This window comes from Chlorocebus sabaeus, chromosome 11, assembly GCF_047675955.1.
Source record: "Chlorocebus sabaeus isolate Y175 chromosome 11, mChlSab1.0.hap1, whole genome shotgun sequence".
In the NCBI taxonomy this organism is placed as follows: Eukaryota; Metazoa; Chordata; class Mammalia; order Primates; family Cercopithecidae; genus Chlorocebus; species Chlorocebus sabaeus.
Window position 1 is genome coordinate 440,895 of NC_132914.1, and position 14,966 is coordinate 455,860.

General features: G+C 54.6%; 1 protein-coding gene across 2 annotated transcripts in view; it reads right to left on the reverse strand.

Annotated features, from left to right (window-relative positions):
• Positions 1 to 5,339: 5,339 nt before the first annotated feature.
• Positions 5,340 to 14,966, reverse strand: part of SLC6A13 (solute carrier family 6 member 13) — a 51,282-nt gene continuing 41,655 nt past the window's right edge. For both annotated transcript variants that reach the window (XM_037988422.2, XM_073020314.1), the window contains 8 exons: positions 12,635 to 12,738; positions 11,424 to 11,548; positions 9,087 to 9,199; positions 8,626 to 8,763; positions 7,797 to 7,899; positions 7,199 to 7,299; positions 6,107 to 6,277; positions 5,340 to 5,821 (listed from right to left, as the gene is read on the reverse strand). In XM_037988422.2, coding sequence (XP_037844350.1) covers positions 5,699 to 5,821; positions 6,107 to 6,277; positions 7,199 to 7,299; positions 7,797 to 7,899; positions 8,626 to 8,763; positions 9,087 to 9,199; positions 11,424 to 11,548; positions 12,635 to 12,738 — 978 coding nt within the window. In that variant the 3' untranslated portion in view covers positions 5,340 to 5,698. The remainder of the gene's footprint in view (positions 5,822 to 6,106; positions 6,278 to 7,198; positions 7,300 to 7,796; positions 7,900 to 8,625; positions 8,764 to 9,086; positions 9,200 to 11,423; positions 11,549 to 12,634; positions 12,739 to 14,966) is intronic.

Genomic DNA, 14,966 nt, shown 5'->3' on the forward strand with positions numbered 1-14,966 from the left:
CAGTCACGACAGCTAGACAAGGGTCAGCCTCGGTTTCCCAGTCTGTCAAACGTAGGTAACAACACAATATCGACTTTGCGGGGCTGCTGTGAGGGTGCTGGGATATCATAGGTGCTTCGGGGGGGTGTGGGTCCCTGGAAGCAGAGGCTGGGACAGTGGGGTATCTGCTCCCAGGCACCTCTGGTCACTGCACAGCACCAGGCACCTACCTAGAAGTTGTCTGGAGTGGCCTGGCAGCTATCAGTGGGGAAGGGTATTTTTGAATACATGTGCCTTATGCCGTGCACCCAGTGAGTTCCTCCAGAACAGTGTCCTCGTCACTGTCCCTGAGCACGTCCAGCTGTGCTGGGTATGGCACCGTCCCACTGCCCTTCATTCAGAATAGCTGGTGCCTCCTTCAAGCAAAGGAGATGCTTCTTCAGCTCTAGGTGGTATGAAGGGAGAGGAAGTTGTGGGGAGAAAGGGAAAATTCCTTTTACATGTGCTTCCTCTTTGTACTTTAGAACTTCTCAGCAGGGGTGGGGTGTGAAGTGAGAATCTCAGTCTGTAGTTTTCCATCAAGCACCCCCACTGTGTGTCTCTCAGTCCCCTCTCAGCATCTCCTGTGGGGTTTCACATGATGAGGAAGGCAGAGCAGGTCTCAGCTCTCAGACCCATCGCCTCTACGAAACCAGAAGCCGGGCTGGGGGTCAGCCGTGGCACAGTAGGACGTGGCCCAGCAAGAATCCATACTTGAGCCACGCCGGTGCTCAGGTGTAGCCTGTCCCTGCGTGTCAGGTCCACCGTGGATTGACCACAGAGCTATTGCAGAGGGGACATCAAAGTCCGTGCGATCACCTAGCTGTAGCTACTCCAGAACAAAACATGAGCCTCTCCAAAAAAAGGAGAAAGAGGGGAGAGGATCCGGCAAACCACAAGGGTGAATTTCCCTGTCGGTTCCCTCAAAAATTATATTTGGCTCCTACGGTGTGACATGCTTTCTGCAAGGACGAACAGCAACAGCCCAGCAGTCCTGTCACCTCTCCTTCACCTTGTCAGAGAACAGCTGCCTGGTTGACCTGGCCCGGGGAGTGCAGTTTGACTTGCCCCCAAAAGAGCTACCTAGTCCCTCCCTGTTTTTATCTGACCACGTCTGGCCTTAGTCCCACCATCTTAATGTTGAGTCTTTCCTTACTCAAGTTCTCCTAGCCTCCAACACCCACTTAGTATTCAGACCAGTTAGTAAACTCCTGGAGGCCAGAGACTCTCACCTTTGCAAAAGGTAGGCATCCTGGAAAGCCTAGCTGAGACTGGGCTGTTGCCACACTGAGGAGTGTGCAGAGTGACGATGACGTGCAGCTAAATGAATCTATCACCCTTGCTGCAGCAGGAACCACTGGCCACCACAGAATGTTCTCACCACCCTCATCTTCTAACCCCGTGCGTACTTTCGGAGGGCCTGGAATAGGACTTACTCCGGAGCATCTAACTCAGACGAGGAGTTTCACATGTTACTTCATTTCATCCCCTTAAGAACTTTGAAATGTAAAAATCATCAGCCCCGTTTTACAGACGGGAAACTGGGGTGAATAAATAGAAGCTACGTGGTTTATCCGAAGGCCACACACGAGTGAGTGATGGTGCTGGGATTTGAAGCTGGGCCTCTTGGCTCCAAAAATCTATGCTTGTTCCACTATAGCATACTGTTCCCCTGACCATGGATATCGATAGGGCAGGGGTCTCATTTCATAATTCTTTATTTCTGCCTCTCACATGTAATACAATTCTGCCTCAGAATAGGCACTCAGTGTTTACTGGATGGAGGATGGACGGATGGACGGACGGACAGACGGATGGATGGATGGATGGACACACGGATGGACGGATGGATGGATGGACGGACGGATGGATGGATGGATGGACGGACACACGAATGGACGGATGGATGGATGGGTAGATGGACAGATGGATGGACGGACGGATGGATAGATGGACGGATGGATGGACGGATGGATGGATGGATGGATGGACGCACGGATGGACGGATGGATGGATGGATGGACGGACGGATGGACGGATGGATGGACGGACACACGAATGGACGGATGGATGGATGGGTAGACGGACAGATGGGTGGACGGATGGATGGACAGATGGACGGATGGACGGACGGATGGAACTTGAAGGGGGAAAAATGATTACAGTTTTCCGTTTTCTGGGAGGACATTGTTTCCCCAGAATCAGAGGGCTTAGATGACTCAGGTCCTGCTTATCTTGGACGATGCTGCTGTGCGGAGTAGCACTCTCAGGCCACCGGAGGCAGAATTATTTTAGGACTACCTCTCCCTCCAGTGCAACCTAGTCTGAGACTGGGGACAGCAAGGGTGTCTCTAAACTCTTCCTGAGCTTTTCTGTGATGCTGGCAGCCCGAAGTGGTGGGGCCGGAGCTATGGGAAATAGGATGGGTTTGCCTGGGCAGCTGTCCCTATAGCATCTGCTGGACTCTAACAACACTGATGTGAGTAGTGGTATTCCTGTTTTATGGAAGACAAGACTAAGGATCAGAGAGGTTAAACTTGCCCAAGGTCACACAGTTAGTAAGTAAAAGGGCCAGGATCCAAGCCAGGCCTGCAAGCCCCTCTAAAGGAGTACGCTCAGCTGGCTGTGGCGTCTCTGAGGATGAGGAGGGGCTGGTGCCTGCATGGCTGTGTATGGATCTGAGACCCGGGTGTCCATGTGGGCAAGGTCTGAGGCCCCATGCAGCCTGGTGGGCTCAGCATCTAACAAGCTGCTTCCCCACAGCCCTGGGCATAGTCTGTAGCTCTCCTGCTACCTCTGCTTCTGCTCTCCCTGTTCACTGTGCCCCCAGCTCTCACTGCTGGCCTTTCTTCTCTAACAGGTGTGGCCTCCAGACAAGACAGGGCCCCCTTCCTTTTGGGTCTTCTTCTCTGGGAACTCCAAGATACAGGGCCCACCCTTCCAGGCTGGGGAAGCAGGTGTCACTGACTCGGATGCCCTACACCCCCACCCCCACCCGTACCCCCATCTCTTCAGCCCTACTGGCTAAGGCCAAGGTACTCCTGCTTCCTTCCCTCAACCCTGACCCCTGACCCAAGCCAGCAGCATTCTCACACACTGCCTGCCAGCCCCACCTGCAGTTACAGCCTCATCCCCTCGGCCACCTCCCTCGAGTTCGATGACCTCACACCATGTGTCACCAAGTGACTGAAAGGACCCTCACACCCATTACCGCCTTTGAGCCCCACAACAAGCCTGCTTGGAGAAGGAGCGCCTGGCATTATCTGCAACTGCAAAGCAAAGAACCTGAATTCCAAGTGACGGCACAAAGACACCCAGCAAGTTCTGGAACCACACCTCCTGATTCTTACACCAACAGGTGACTCTCACACCATGTTCCACCATCAGATCATATCTGAGTCTCACATTCCGCTGAGGCTGGCAGTTCTGGCAACTTTGGTCAGATGGATGGATACAGACAGGTACCCTTAGAACCCAACCTGCACCATGAGGTCCTGTCCCACCCCAGTTATCCTTTTCCACAGCTCTTTGCTCTTTTCTGTCATGGTATCTGTCACTCATTGTTTAAGAAATTGTGTCTGTTTTTGCTCCTGGCATGTCACGAGCCCAGCACGGCACCACGAACCCAGCACTGCACCATGAACCCAGCACCGCACCACAAACCCAGCACTGCACCACGAACCCAGCACTGCACCACGAACCCAGCACCGCACCACGAACCCAGCACCGCACCACATGGGAGGTGTTCTGCCAATAGTGTCCAATGGATGGAGCTGCGGGTCTTACAGCGTCTCGAGTTCCAGCCTGCCTCTCCAGCAGACGTATTTCTCCCCCGGTGAGACTGAGTTGAGCCCAGCACCCTTGGGGGATGCCCGAGCAGTCACTCTCCAGGGAGGGGCAGCCAAGGCTGACATACAGTGGGACAGCGTCATTAATCTTCACCAACTCTTCCAACGACAAAAAGTCAAAAATTGAAGACTAGCAAATATTTCAGTGCATTTTTGTCCACTAATGGACACGTGAAGAACTGAAATCACCCAGGGAAGCCTGTGCACCCTCAGACTGCAGATCTAAGAATCACGGGACACACCAAGGACAGCATCAGAAGACCCATCAGGACAAAGGTGGGCATAAGGGCAGACCCCCAAGCCCGCGCACAGGCCAGGAGAGATGTAGCTGTGTGTGCAGCCACTTCCAAAACCACACACAAAGCAACAGCCAGTGGCCGGATGCGGTGGCTCACACCTGTAATCCCAGCACTTTGGGAGGCCAAGGCGGGCGGATCACGAGGTCAGGAGATGGAGACCATCCTGGCGAACACAGTGAAACCCCGTCTCTACTGAAAATACAAAAAAACTAGCCGGGCGAGGTGGCGGGCACCTGTAGTCCCAGCTTCTAGGGAGGCTGAGGCAGGAGAATGGCATGAACCCAGGACGTGGTGGAGCTTGCAGTGAGCGGAGATCGTGCCACTGCACTCCAGCCTGGGTGACAGAGCGAGACTCCGTCTCCAAAAAAAAAAAAAAAAAAAAAAAAAAAAGCAACAGCCAGAAATACGTGGGCCCCGGCTCCATGCCCATATCCAGAGGTAAGGCTGCAGAGACGCACCTTGGCACCCTCTGGGCACCCCCTCCGCCATGCCCACTGACCCCGAGCGGGGGTGGACTTCCTTCCACCTGGATCCTCTTTGCAGCCTCACCTGAAAGAGCTCCTCGCTCCTCCCTGCAGCTCAGGCCCTGACAGCAGAGCTGTGGCCACAGCAGCACCACCCCCTCGAGGCCACATCTGCCGGTGCCCCGGCATCCGGCGTCTCCAATCCTCAGAAGAGCGAGGTGGTCCCAAGGAAGCGGCACCCTCTGCTGGACAAGCCTGGCAGTGCCCTCCTCTGCCAAGGCTCCCGAACCTGCTGCACTGGGCATGGTCACAGCCAGCCCTCTCCCACGTCCCCCGCGCCCGGCCTCGGTGGGCACACGGGCACAGTTTTGGCCGCTGGGGGTAGGCGAGGACACAGCAGGGAACGTGGGGAGGAGGAAGCTGCCACCAGCCTTCACCGTTCCTTTGGCTAGGACTCAGGTCTCCTTCTTGCGTCCCTCAATTTCCTTTCTTATTCCACAGTGCAAAGGAGGAGGAAGGAAGCTGAGGACGCAAGGAGAGAGGCTGGTCCAGATGCCTGATGATGGAGGCCCTCAGCCTGGCCCCACCACCAGCCCCCATCACCGTGCTGAGGGGCCCCAGGGAGAACTCAGTGGGGGAGGCTAGGATGGGGAGGGGCAAGGTCCTAAAGTCACAACTGTAGCATGGGGAAGGGTCAAGGCAGCCAGGCAGAGGGGCAGAAATCAGACAGAACCACTAGCAGTCAGCGGGAAGAATGTGGATTTAATGGAATGAAGGGTGAGAGGGCCCGAAGCCAGCAACAGTCTCGCCCCACCCACCAGCCCCCACCCAGCTTCCCAAGGGTCTCAGAGGGGCACTCTTGGCACTGGCCTTGCACATCTGTTCAGCAACTCCCGAGCTGAAAAGTTGGCGTGGGAGGCCTCCAGCTCGGCAGGTGGATTCCAAAACACCCCTTTTGTCTTATCCACTCCAGGTGGGGGGCAGGGAAGCACATGCGGCTGCTTCTGCCCTGTCCCCTCTGCAGCCATCCCCACGGCCAGGCTCACAGGCAGCATCCCAGGGCCTGCCCCTAACAGTGAGACTCTAGCTCTGTGAGTCTGAGCAGCGAGGTCCTGGGGGTGGCGGGAGCCGAGGGTCCTGCTGGGTTCCGCTGGGGCAGGTCCTCGGCTGGGCACATGAGCTGACGGATTCTCTGCAGGGAGCACAGAGGCGGCTGTCAGGGGGCAGAGTGGGGGCAGGTCTGCCAGCTTCTGCCTCCCCGCACACAAACCTGCCCTCCTGTCCCCACAGCTCCTGTCTGGGAGTCACCCTGTCTCTTCCTGAGACTTCTCAGCAGCCCCTCTATGGCTCCCTGACACCCAGGCTAGGCCCGCGGGCTCCTCCGTACAACTGTGTGCACCCCGGCTGGCCGTCCACCTGTCAGCACCTGCGAAGCCTCCCAGCCCCTCGGGCTGCTTCTTGCCCACAAAGGCTCTACCTCTCTGAAGGGGCCCTTGAGGGTGCCAAGTCTGTAGAGGCTCCAGGCAGGAATGCAGACCATGGAGGAGAGAGCCAGGAGCCAGCCCAGGGCATCGCCCCACCACGGGTACGTGTATTTCTTGTTGTAGGTCAGCGGAGTGTACTTGATCAGGGAGAAGAGGAAGGTGGCCTGGGGGGGAACGGAAGAGAAAGGGGTTGGGGGCGGGGCCCTGTGCCCTCAGCTCCCCCACCCCCAGCAGCCTGGAAGAAATCGCCCTCCAAGCCTGGATTCCCTCCAGGCTCTTCTGGGCCAATCAGCCTCCAATCTTCTCCATCCACACTCTGCCCGAAACCCACACCCCCCAGCAGTAGGCTCTGCCACGCCAGGGCCCCTGTGCCCCTGGGCACCTCTACGTGCAGCTGACTGCCAGTTAGGACGTGATCGTGTGCCCACTGCGTGCCGTGAGGTATTTCCCTCCCCTCCTGCACCGTGAGTTTGGGGTATGAGTGCCTCGAGGGTAGAGGCCATGCCTCGTTCTCCCTCTGCCCCTCAGTTTTATCCTGCACACAGTGGGGGCCTGGGAACGGCTGACACAAAGAGATACAGCCAAAGTTCTCTGCGACTTTCTAGCTCGGGCCAGGGGCTTAACCACCTCTTCAACCTCAGCTTCATCTGTAACACCAGTGTAACGACAGCACTTCCTTTATGGGGCTCTGGTGAAGATGAAATGAGTTAATACGTGTTCAAGCACCTCGGGCCCAGCACCCAGTCAGTGCTCTGTGCTGGCTGCTTTTACCACTGCTGTGGTGATTAGAATATTATGAGCTGTCCAGCGCACCCGGGTTCAGTCCTGGCCTGTGACGTTAGACTCACACTGTGGTGTTGGTCAAACCGTCTGACAGCTCTGGACCTCAGTTTATCCTTCTGTGACATGGAAAGGAAGAATCTATCTTGCTGTAGTTTTCTAGAATCCAAAAGCAGGAGGAGTGAAAGCCTAAGATGATTTTCAGTTCCTAGGGAGAAGTCCATGGCAGGGCTAACGGCTCCTCTACCCTGCTAGCCACCATCTCTCCCTCCCTTCATCTGACTGTATCCCTGAAATGATCTTACTGTGCACACAGCTGGCGTGAGGAACAGCCAACAGTATTTGATAAGAGGCCACGGCCTGTACCCAATCATGTCTTCGATGTTGTTGTAGAAACGTCTGGCTCCTACCATGGAGAAAGGAAGAAGGAAGCGGGAGAGTCATTCTTCGGCACCCAGAACATCAGGAGGGGGCCACAAACAGACCAGAACGGGCGGGGACCCATGAAGAGACGGCATCACAGCTGCCTGTTCAAATCGTTGCTGGGAGAAAGCTCTTCCCTGGCTCTCACAGGCATAAACAGCAGCAAGCAGGCCTTGGCCTGGGGACGGGCAGTCACTTCCTGATTATTGAGGTTGTCAAAAGCTGAAAATGTTTGGACAGGGCGGGATACAGGCCCACCTGAGGTGGTCTAGTACAGCTATAACCAAGACTGGGCATGGCAGCGTCCGGGGGGCCTTCCAAAGGCAGCAATTTAGGATTTGCCTGATTTTTGAGGTTGGGTAGGGAGGCAACCTACACAGGAAAAGCTAAGTGTGAGCAGTGGATGTCTGTTTCGTGTCTAAGGGCCCGAGATCCTTAGACAAGAGGAGGATGCGGAGACCTAGCGGGGGAGTCACTCACCGTAAACCCAAGCCACACAGAGGGACTCAAAGATAGCCACGAACAGGAGACACATGCCACTGGCTGCGTAGTAGTCGAAGAGCTGGAACACGTACATTCCGCCCTGCACGGGAGGAGAGAGCTGTAAAAAGAACTTCATCCAGTGGAAACAGACAGATTCCCTCCTACACCCTTGAGCATCACACGGTGAAGGCACTGAGCAGAGCTGGTGAGGATCACAGGAGACGGATCATAAAAGAGAAGTCATTTGTAAGGCGTAAAGCACGAGGCAGATACGAGACGCTAATTATTTTTATTATTGTTTTGAGACAGAAGATACGATTGTTAGATATGTCTGAGAACACTTAGGGACTGGCCCCGAAGCCCAAGACACAGAGTGTACTCTCTGGGGAAAGGATTAGGATAAGGGCTGTCATTGATATTGTCAAGCTGACAAGCTGCATCTCCCTCCTTCTCCCTTGAGACGGCACACAGAACGTTCCCCAGCCCCCGGGCTCCCTTTCTCGCTTTGAAGTTTGTGCACAGAACTTGCTTCAGCTGCCTGGGAAATCACCGGCTTCTCCCAATCCAATGCTCCACATACCTCTTCACTTACTGGGGAGCCAAATGGCTCCTCACCCATCCCTGGAGGTGGGTGGTCCATGCCCAAAGGCCAGAGGAGGGACCTGCCTACTTTGTCCTTTCTGGGATGGGGAAAAGAGGGAGTCCTAGTGTCCGGAAGCCCAGAAGACCTGCCCTGACCCGAAGCCAGGGTATCTGTCTCACTGACAGGTAGCAGCTGTCACTCGGCTCCTCCTCCCCCGTCTTCCCCCGCCTCCCAGGCCCTCACCTCCGTGAGCATGACCAGCCCTACAAGGAAGGAGACGACAGATACTCCAAGGATGAGGACTTCCCTCCGGTTCTTCTTGCGGAACACGCAAGGGTACATGTCCACCAGCGCTGTCACCAGGCTTTCTACACACACAAACTGGATGAGAGGGCAAAGGGATTGCAGGGAAGGAGAGCTCCCGAGATGCCCTGTCCCTGAGCGCTGGCTTCTCGCTCCCAGATCAGCCCTGCCAGCCTCACTCTCTCAGGTCCCCAGAGCTATTGTCCTTGCCTGGTGAGGTCAGGACTCACCCTCAAGCTCCCCTGCGTCCCCGAAAGGGCATCCACTTCTGACATTCACCCAGCCCCCAGCTAGTTTACGGGCCCTTGGGGCATAAAGTTCAACCACATGCCCACTGCTCCTCCTCCCCAGCACACACCCCCCACTCATCTCTCAGCCCCTGAGTGGCTGCCTCTTGATACCTGACTATCCAGTCCCAGGAGAACGACCATGAAGAAGAAGCAGCAGGCCCAGAGAGGAGAGAAGGGCAGCATCACCACAGCCCGCGGGTAAGCGATGAAAGCCAGGCCAGGGCCTACGACAAGGAGCAGAGGAACACGGGCCAGTGCCTGGGCCAGCTCCAGGCCGTGTGTGACCCACGGCTTCCCAGTGTGGGACCATGGAATACCAGGAGCTAGAGGAAACTTCACCCCAAAGTTACTATCGCCACCACCATCCTCACCCAGGAGAAGCCGCCCCAACCTCCACCCGTTTCTCGGATTTCCAAGGTACCTCTCACTGCATTCTCATTGGCAAGAACAAAATTTAGAGATGGTAGGTGTAAAGGGCTGTGGGTCTAAAAGGACTCCAGATCTATTGTACAGACCCGAGGTTTCAAGCCTAGAATGAGCTCAGAAGCCAGCAGACCATAGACATGTGTGAAGCAGACCCGGCGCAAAACACAAGGAGGTGGTAGGGCCTGGTGAGAAGCGGAGCCATCTGGCCCCAGGTGCTAGCAATGATTTCTTGTATTTGTAAGGAGTGTAGATGGTACCAAAGAAAATTGCCCCAAGGCCAGGTTTGGCCTGGGGCCTCCAGTTTACCACCTCTGTGCCTGGAGCCCTTTCTGTCACCCTACGACGACACTGGCACTGATCGCAGAGTGCTGCTGACACACATCCTCACAGTTCGTGAATGCTTCTCTCAACTGACTTGTGTGGCAGGAAAAAATGCACATAACAGAGCCTGGGTCTCCCCATGGGAAGTTCCTCTGAAAAGTGAAGAGCATCACCGTGACCTTGGAGGTCTTTTGCTTCTGCCCGTCCCAGCTCCCACACTGGTGAGGCGGGGATTGTGCAGAGCCTGCCCCACAGGTTTCCGTCGCATGGCACAAGCAGAGTGCCGCGCCCAGCACCTGGCATGCCGTCCACACTTAGAAAGTGAGACATGGGCCAGGCACGGTGGCTCATGCCTATAATCCCAGCAGTTTGGGAGGTTGGGGCGGGTGGATCACTTGAGGCCAGGGGGTCAAAACCAGCCTGGCCAACATGGTGAAACCCTGTCTCTACTAAAAATACAAAAATTAGCCAGGCATGGTGGCGCACACCTCTAATCTCAGCTACTTGGGAAGCTGAGGCACGAGAATCACTTCAGCCCGAGAAGTAGAGGTTGCAGTGAGCCCAGATCATGTCACCACACTCCAGCCTGGGTGACAGAGCAAGACTCCCTCTCAAAAAGTTAAAAATAAAAAGAGAGAGAGAGAGAGAGAAAGACTATCCTTCTTAATGAGAATCCCAGACCTCCCCCGCCCAGGGCTTGGCATCCTGTGTGGCCCAGACGTGCTTCTGAATGCCATGGTAAAAATTCATCTTGTTACAGGGCAAAAGTAGGTGAGCAAGAGAAACATTTTACGGCTTATTCAGATCAGAGCCTGGGCCTTGATGTTATTTGAAAGCAGCAACAACAGCACCTCATGGCGGAAATGCAGTCACTCACAAACGGGGGAAACTATATGCTGATAGAAACTTCCCCTTGAGATTCATTTTATTTTATTTATTTTATTTTATTTTATTTTATTTTATTTTTTATTTTTATTTATTTATTTTTTGAGATGGAGTCTTGCTCATCGCCCAGGCTGGAGGGCAATGGCGCGATCTCGGCTCACTGCAAGCTCTGCCTTCCGGGTTTACGCCATTCTCCTGCCTCAGCCTCCCGAGTAGCTGGGACTACAGGCGCCGCCACCTCGCCCGGCTAATTTTTTGTATTTTTAGCAGAGACGAGGTTTCACCGTGTTAGCCAGGATGGTCTCGATCTCCTGACCTCGTGATCTGCCCGCCTCAGCCTCCCAAAGTGCTGGGATGACAGGCGTGAGCCACCGCGCCCAGCCGAGATTCATTTTAAAATAAACAAAATGAGACAAGGTACAGAACAGTGTATATAGTGTGTTATCATTTGGTTTTTTAAGAAGGAGGCAAGAAATAGAACTAGTAATATGTATCACATGTGTATGTCTGTATATATATATTTTCTCATATATGTCTAAACTATTTCTGGAAGGATAAACACGAAGCAGATAACATTGGCTGCCTCCAGGGTAATGAACTGGAAGCCAAGGATGGGAAGAAAAATGTTCACTGCATGCCTCCTCTTTGAAGCTGGAATTACTGTTGCAGTTCTCCCCCAAGCCACCCCGGAATGCATCCACTGAATGGAGGCCGTAGCTCACCCAGAGTAGGCGACACGCAGAAACGCCTCTCGACCCTGGCTGCCAGAGGTCTGAGCCAGGCTCCCCGCCTCCGGGCCGCCCCAGAAACACTCACCTGACTCGGCCACCTCAGAAATGGGCACCCCCTGCTCCTGGGACATGAAGCCCAGGATGGAGAAGATGGCGAAGCCGGCCACAAAGCTGGTGCCGCTGTTGAGGAAGCAGAGGGCGAGGCAGTCCCTGTGGGGCAGGGGTGAGGAGAGGGCGGAATGGCAGGATCAGAACAGGGCTGCGACCTCTCTTGCTTCCTGTCTGGGAGCACAGCCCCTCCTGACGGACGCTGTCCTGGCCCCTTCACGGAAGCCGGAGCAGGGCTACCTGGCCGAATTCAGAGGGCCACGCATAGCACGGGCTCTCCTCCGACACTCCTTGGCCCCCCAGCCCAGGCACGGAATAAATCAAGGTAGCCCAAAAGAATGAGGCTCCAGGGAAGTAAAACATGAATCTAGATGTGTCAAACTGCCACACAGCCGCCCCTCTCTGCCATCCTGGTCCACACCTCATGGGACACTACCACCCGGCCATGATCCCATTTGGCATGCCAACACAGGGATAGAGACACGGTGATCCCAAACAAGAACTAACTCTTAGTCACCTAAATTCAATGTTGAGATGCACAAGAATGATTTCATTTCAGCTATGTTTCAGCTTGTATTAAAACTGGCTTAAATTTTCTGAGCACAAACCAGGTAGGCAAGGAGAGAACAACGGGGACAGGACGTGAAGTGAGGGAGATGGTGTGAAAAATGGGTAAGGATTCAAAGTTTTGGGGGCAGAGTTACCAAGCAGGCAAGACTGGGGTGCAATGCATGACATTGCTAATCACAGTAGGACCTCACTTATCATCGATACATTCTTGCAAATTGCAACTTTATGCAAAACAACCTATAATGAAACCAGTTTTTTTTTTTTTTTCTCATCAAAGTTATAAGGAAACGACATTATTCAAAGACCTGTTGTGCTTCTCAGGCTTGCTTACGTAGCACTCCTGAGCCCACCAACCTCTACATCAGCCAGGAGGCCGGGTCCTCCTGCTGTGGTCTCCCAGCCAATCACAACTATCCCACCCTTTCAGATGCAATTCTCTGTCCACCTTGCAGTTGGCTCCTTGCAGCTCCTGGTAGCCCTGGGGTGTTGGATATGGAAGTGCAGACAGGGGGGCAGATCCAGGAGCTGACGCACCCTCCGACTCACCCTCGTCTAGTGTGGCCGGAGGGACAGTAGAGAGATGCAGGTGTGTGGCTCAGGCCCCACGCCCCCAATCACCTGTAGCAGTTGTTGTGGTACTTGTTGTAGCTGCCCAGGGCTGTCAGGCACCCAAGACAGATGGCGAAGGAGAAGAAGATCTGGGTGCCCGCATCCATCCACACCTACAAAGGGAAAGGGCAAGAAAGGTGAACTCCCAGGAAAGCCGGGCCATTCAAGCCATGGAAGGACACAGGCACGTGGCTGAGCCGGACACTGGCTAGGGATGGTGAGAAACCTGTTCTCAGCCAACACTGGCACCCTGTGACCTCTGTCACCCCGGTGGGCTCTACTCCCTGGGCTCCTGGATGAAGTTTCTTGGGCACTACTAGGATAGAACAGGCATTAAGCATTCAAAGAAAACGAAAAAGACTAAAAGACCCGTGGTGGAAGTGTGTAGGAGGGCGGAACAGGGCTCTAGAACAAAGCTAGGTCTCCTGTCAAGGTTTTGACCCTAGGTTCTGCCCCCACTTTCTCCTGTGACCAGTGTGGAGGAATCCAGGCACAGGGTCTCCGGGAACACTGTCCCTAACATCAGGGCTACCACCAGTATGTAGCTTTGTCCCTCACATCTCAGCCACCTCTGTCTGCAGACAGGGAGAGAAATTCTTGGCCTGCAAAAAGGCAAAAGGACGAACAGAAACACCTCCGAAAAGGGCTTTGTAGTGCTTGGGAGGGGAAAAATCACAGTCCAGCTAAACATAGAGTTGGCTGTTATTGTTATTATCTCAGCTGGTTCGCCCAGCCTGTGCATGTTGTGATTTAGATCTAACAGCTAGAATAACATCCCAGACAGAAAGAACATCAAGGCAACAGGACCGAGTGACCCCGCAGATCTGCAGGACCCTCTCCAGGCGCTCCTGCCCCGGCGACGTGCACACAGCCAGGGAGCACCCCGCGATGGACGCAGACATCCAAGCAGGTGTTCCTCACGTGTCTGTGTTCCTAACGGAAAGGGTACCGGATGACCCGTCTGTGTCTTCTGCTCAGCCTCATTCCGGTACCCCCGAGCAGGCCCCTACTTTCCATAAAACCCTCTATCAGGCCTCCAATTCCTCAGTCCCTTCCTGGTCTTTGCCTGCCTGCCTAGGCATGGTCACCACCCTCAGCCCCTACCCCTTGCTCCCTCCTTTCACGCTCACCCCTACCAAAGCGGCCACATTCCTCAGCAGTGTAGGGGCCCGAGGGATCCATCAGCAGGCTGACCGCCCCAGAATCACGCCGATTCCTCAGTCAGCATCCCCAGTCGAGACGCTAAATCCCTAGGCCTGAAGGAGAACCCAGAACTCGTATCCTTTTCAGAGCTTCCTGGGTGATCCTAATGGTCACCAGGTATGGGATGCCCCTATTGGGGTGCACCCAGGGCACCCATCCTCTTATCATGTTTCCATTCTGCAGGGCCAGGGACAGAGTAGGGAAGATGGTAGGGGGAAGGGGAGAATGTCTCCAGCCTCCCATTCTTGAGTTCACTGGGAATCCCGTCCTGAGATGGTCTGTGAGGCAGGAGGTGCCACCAGGAACAAGGAGTCAGCAGCAAGAAGCACAGAGGAGGTTTTGGAGGGGCTGGAGCCAGTGAGGAAATCACACAGAGAAGGAAGTGGTAGGAATGAAATGCTAGAGAAGGAAACGGTGGGAAAGAAAGACAAACTCTGAGGACAGGCAAGAGGAGTGCTTGCAAATTTCAGCGTCTCGCTTCTCCCAGTTAAAAAAAAAAAAAGTTTCAGTGTGATGCCACACCAGTTTTGAGGAGATGCCTTGGCCAGTCTGTTTCCTCCTTTGAGATGTTCCAAATCCTTTTCTCTTCTAAAACTCTACCACACAGATCATGCAAAGATAGTCATCTCAGGAAAACTCACTGACTTTGGCATGAAAGTCACTTGGTTCTATCTTATTCCTGCTTCACCGGCTAAGTTATTGGCAGCTTCAAGAGCAGGACCTTCTGGCGAAAGCCCCTGAGCTTATAGAGAAAGCATTTCCCCAGGGTGAGAGGTGGAAGAGCTCAGGACCAATGCGTGTCTCCTGGGTACTGCCCCTTCGTGAGGTCAGGCACCTCCTCCCAAAAAGGTCATTCAGGATGTGGCCCAGGAGCCTGGAGGCCTCACGCCTTGGACATTTGCTCCCGGGCCTGACAGCGCACTGGGTGCAGACCGGGCCATGAGTTACCAAGGAAGCGCACTGCAGCGGCCCACACACAGGCAGAGGCACAAGCCTGAGATGGGCAGCTTTGTGAACTTGTGCTTGGGAAGGAACAATAAGAGAAATCGTGACTTGGCCATTCACCTCGCCTCGGCAGGGGTGGGAGGTCAGAGTGGGGTCATGTGGAGACTGAGTTGGGGGAGACATTAATGAGAAC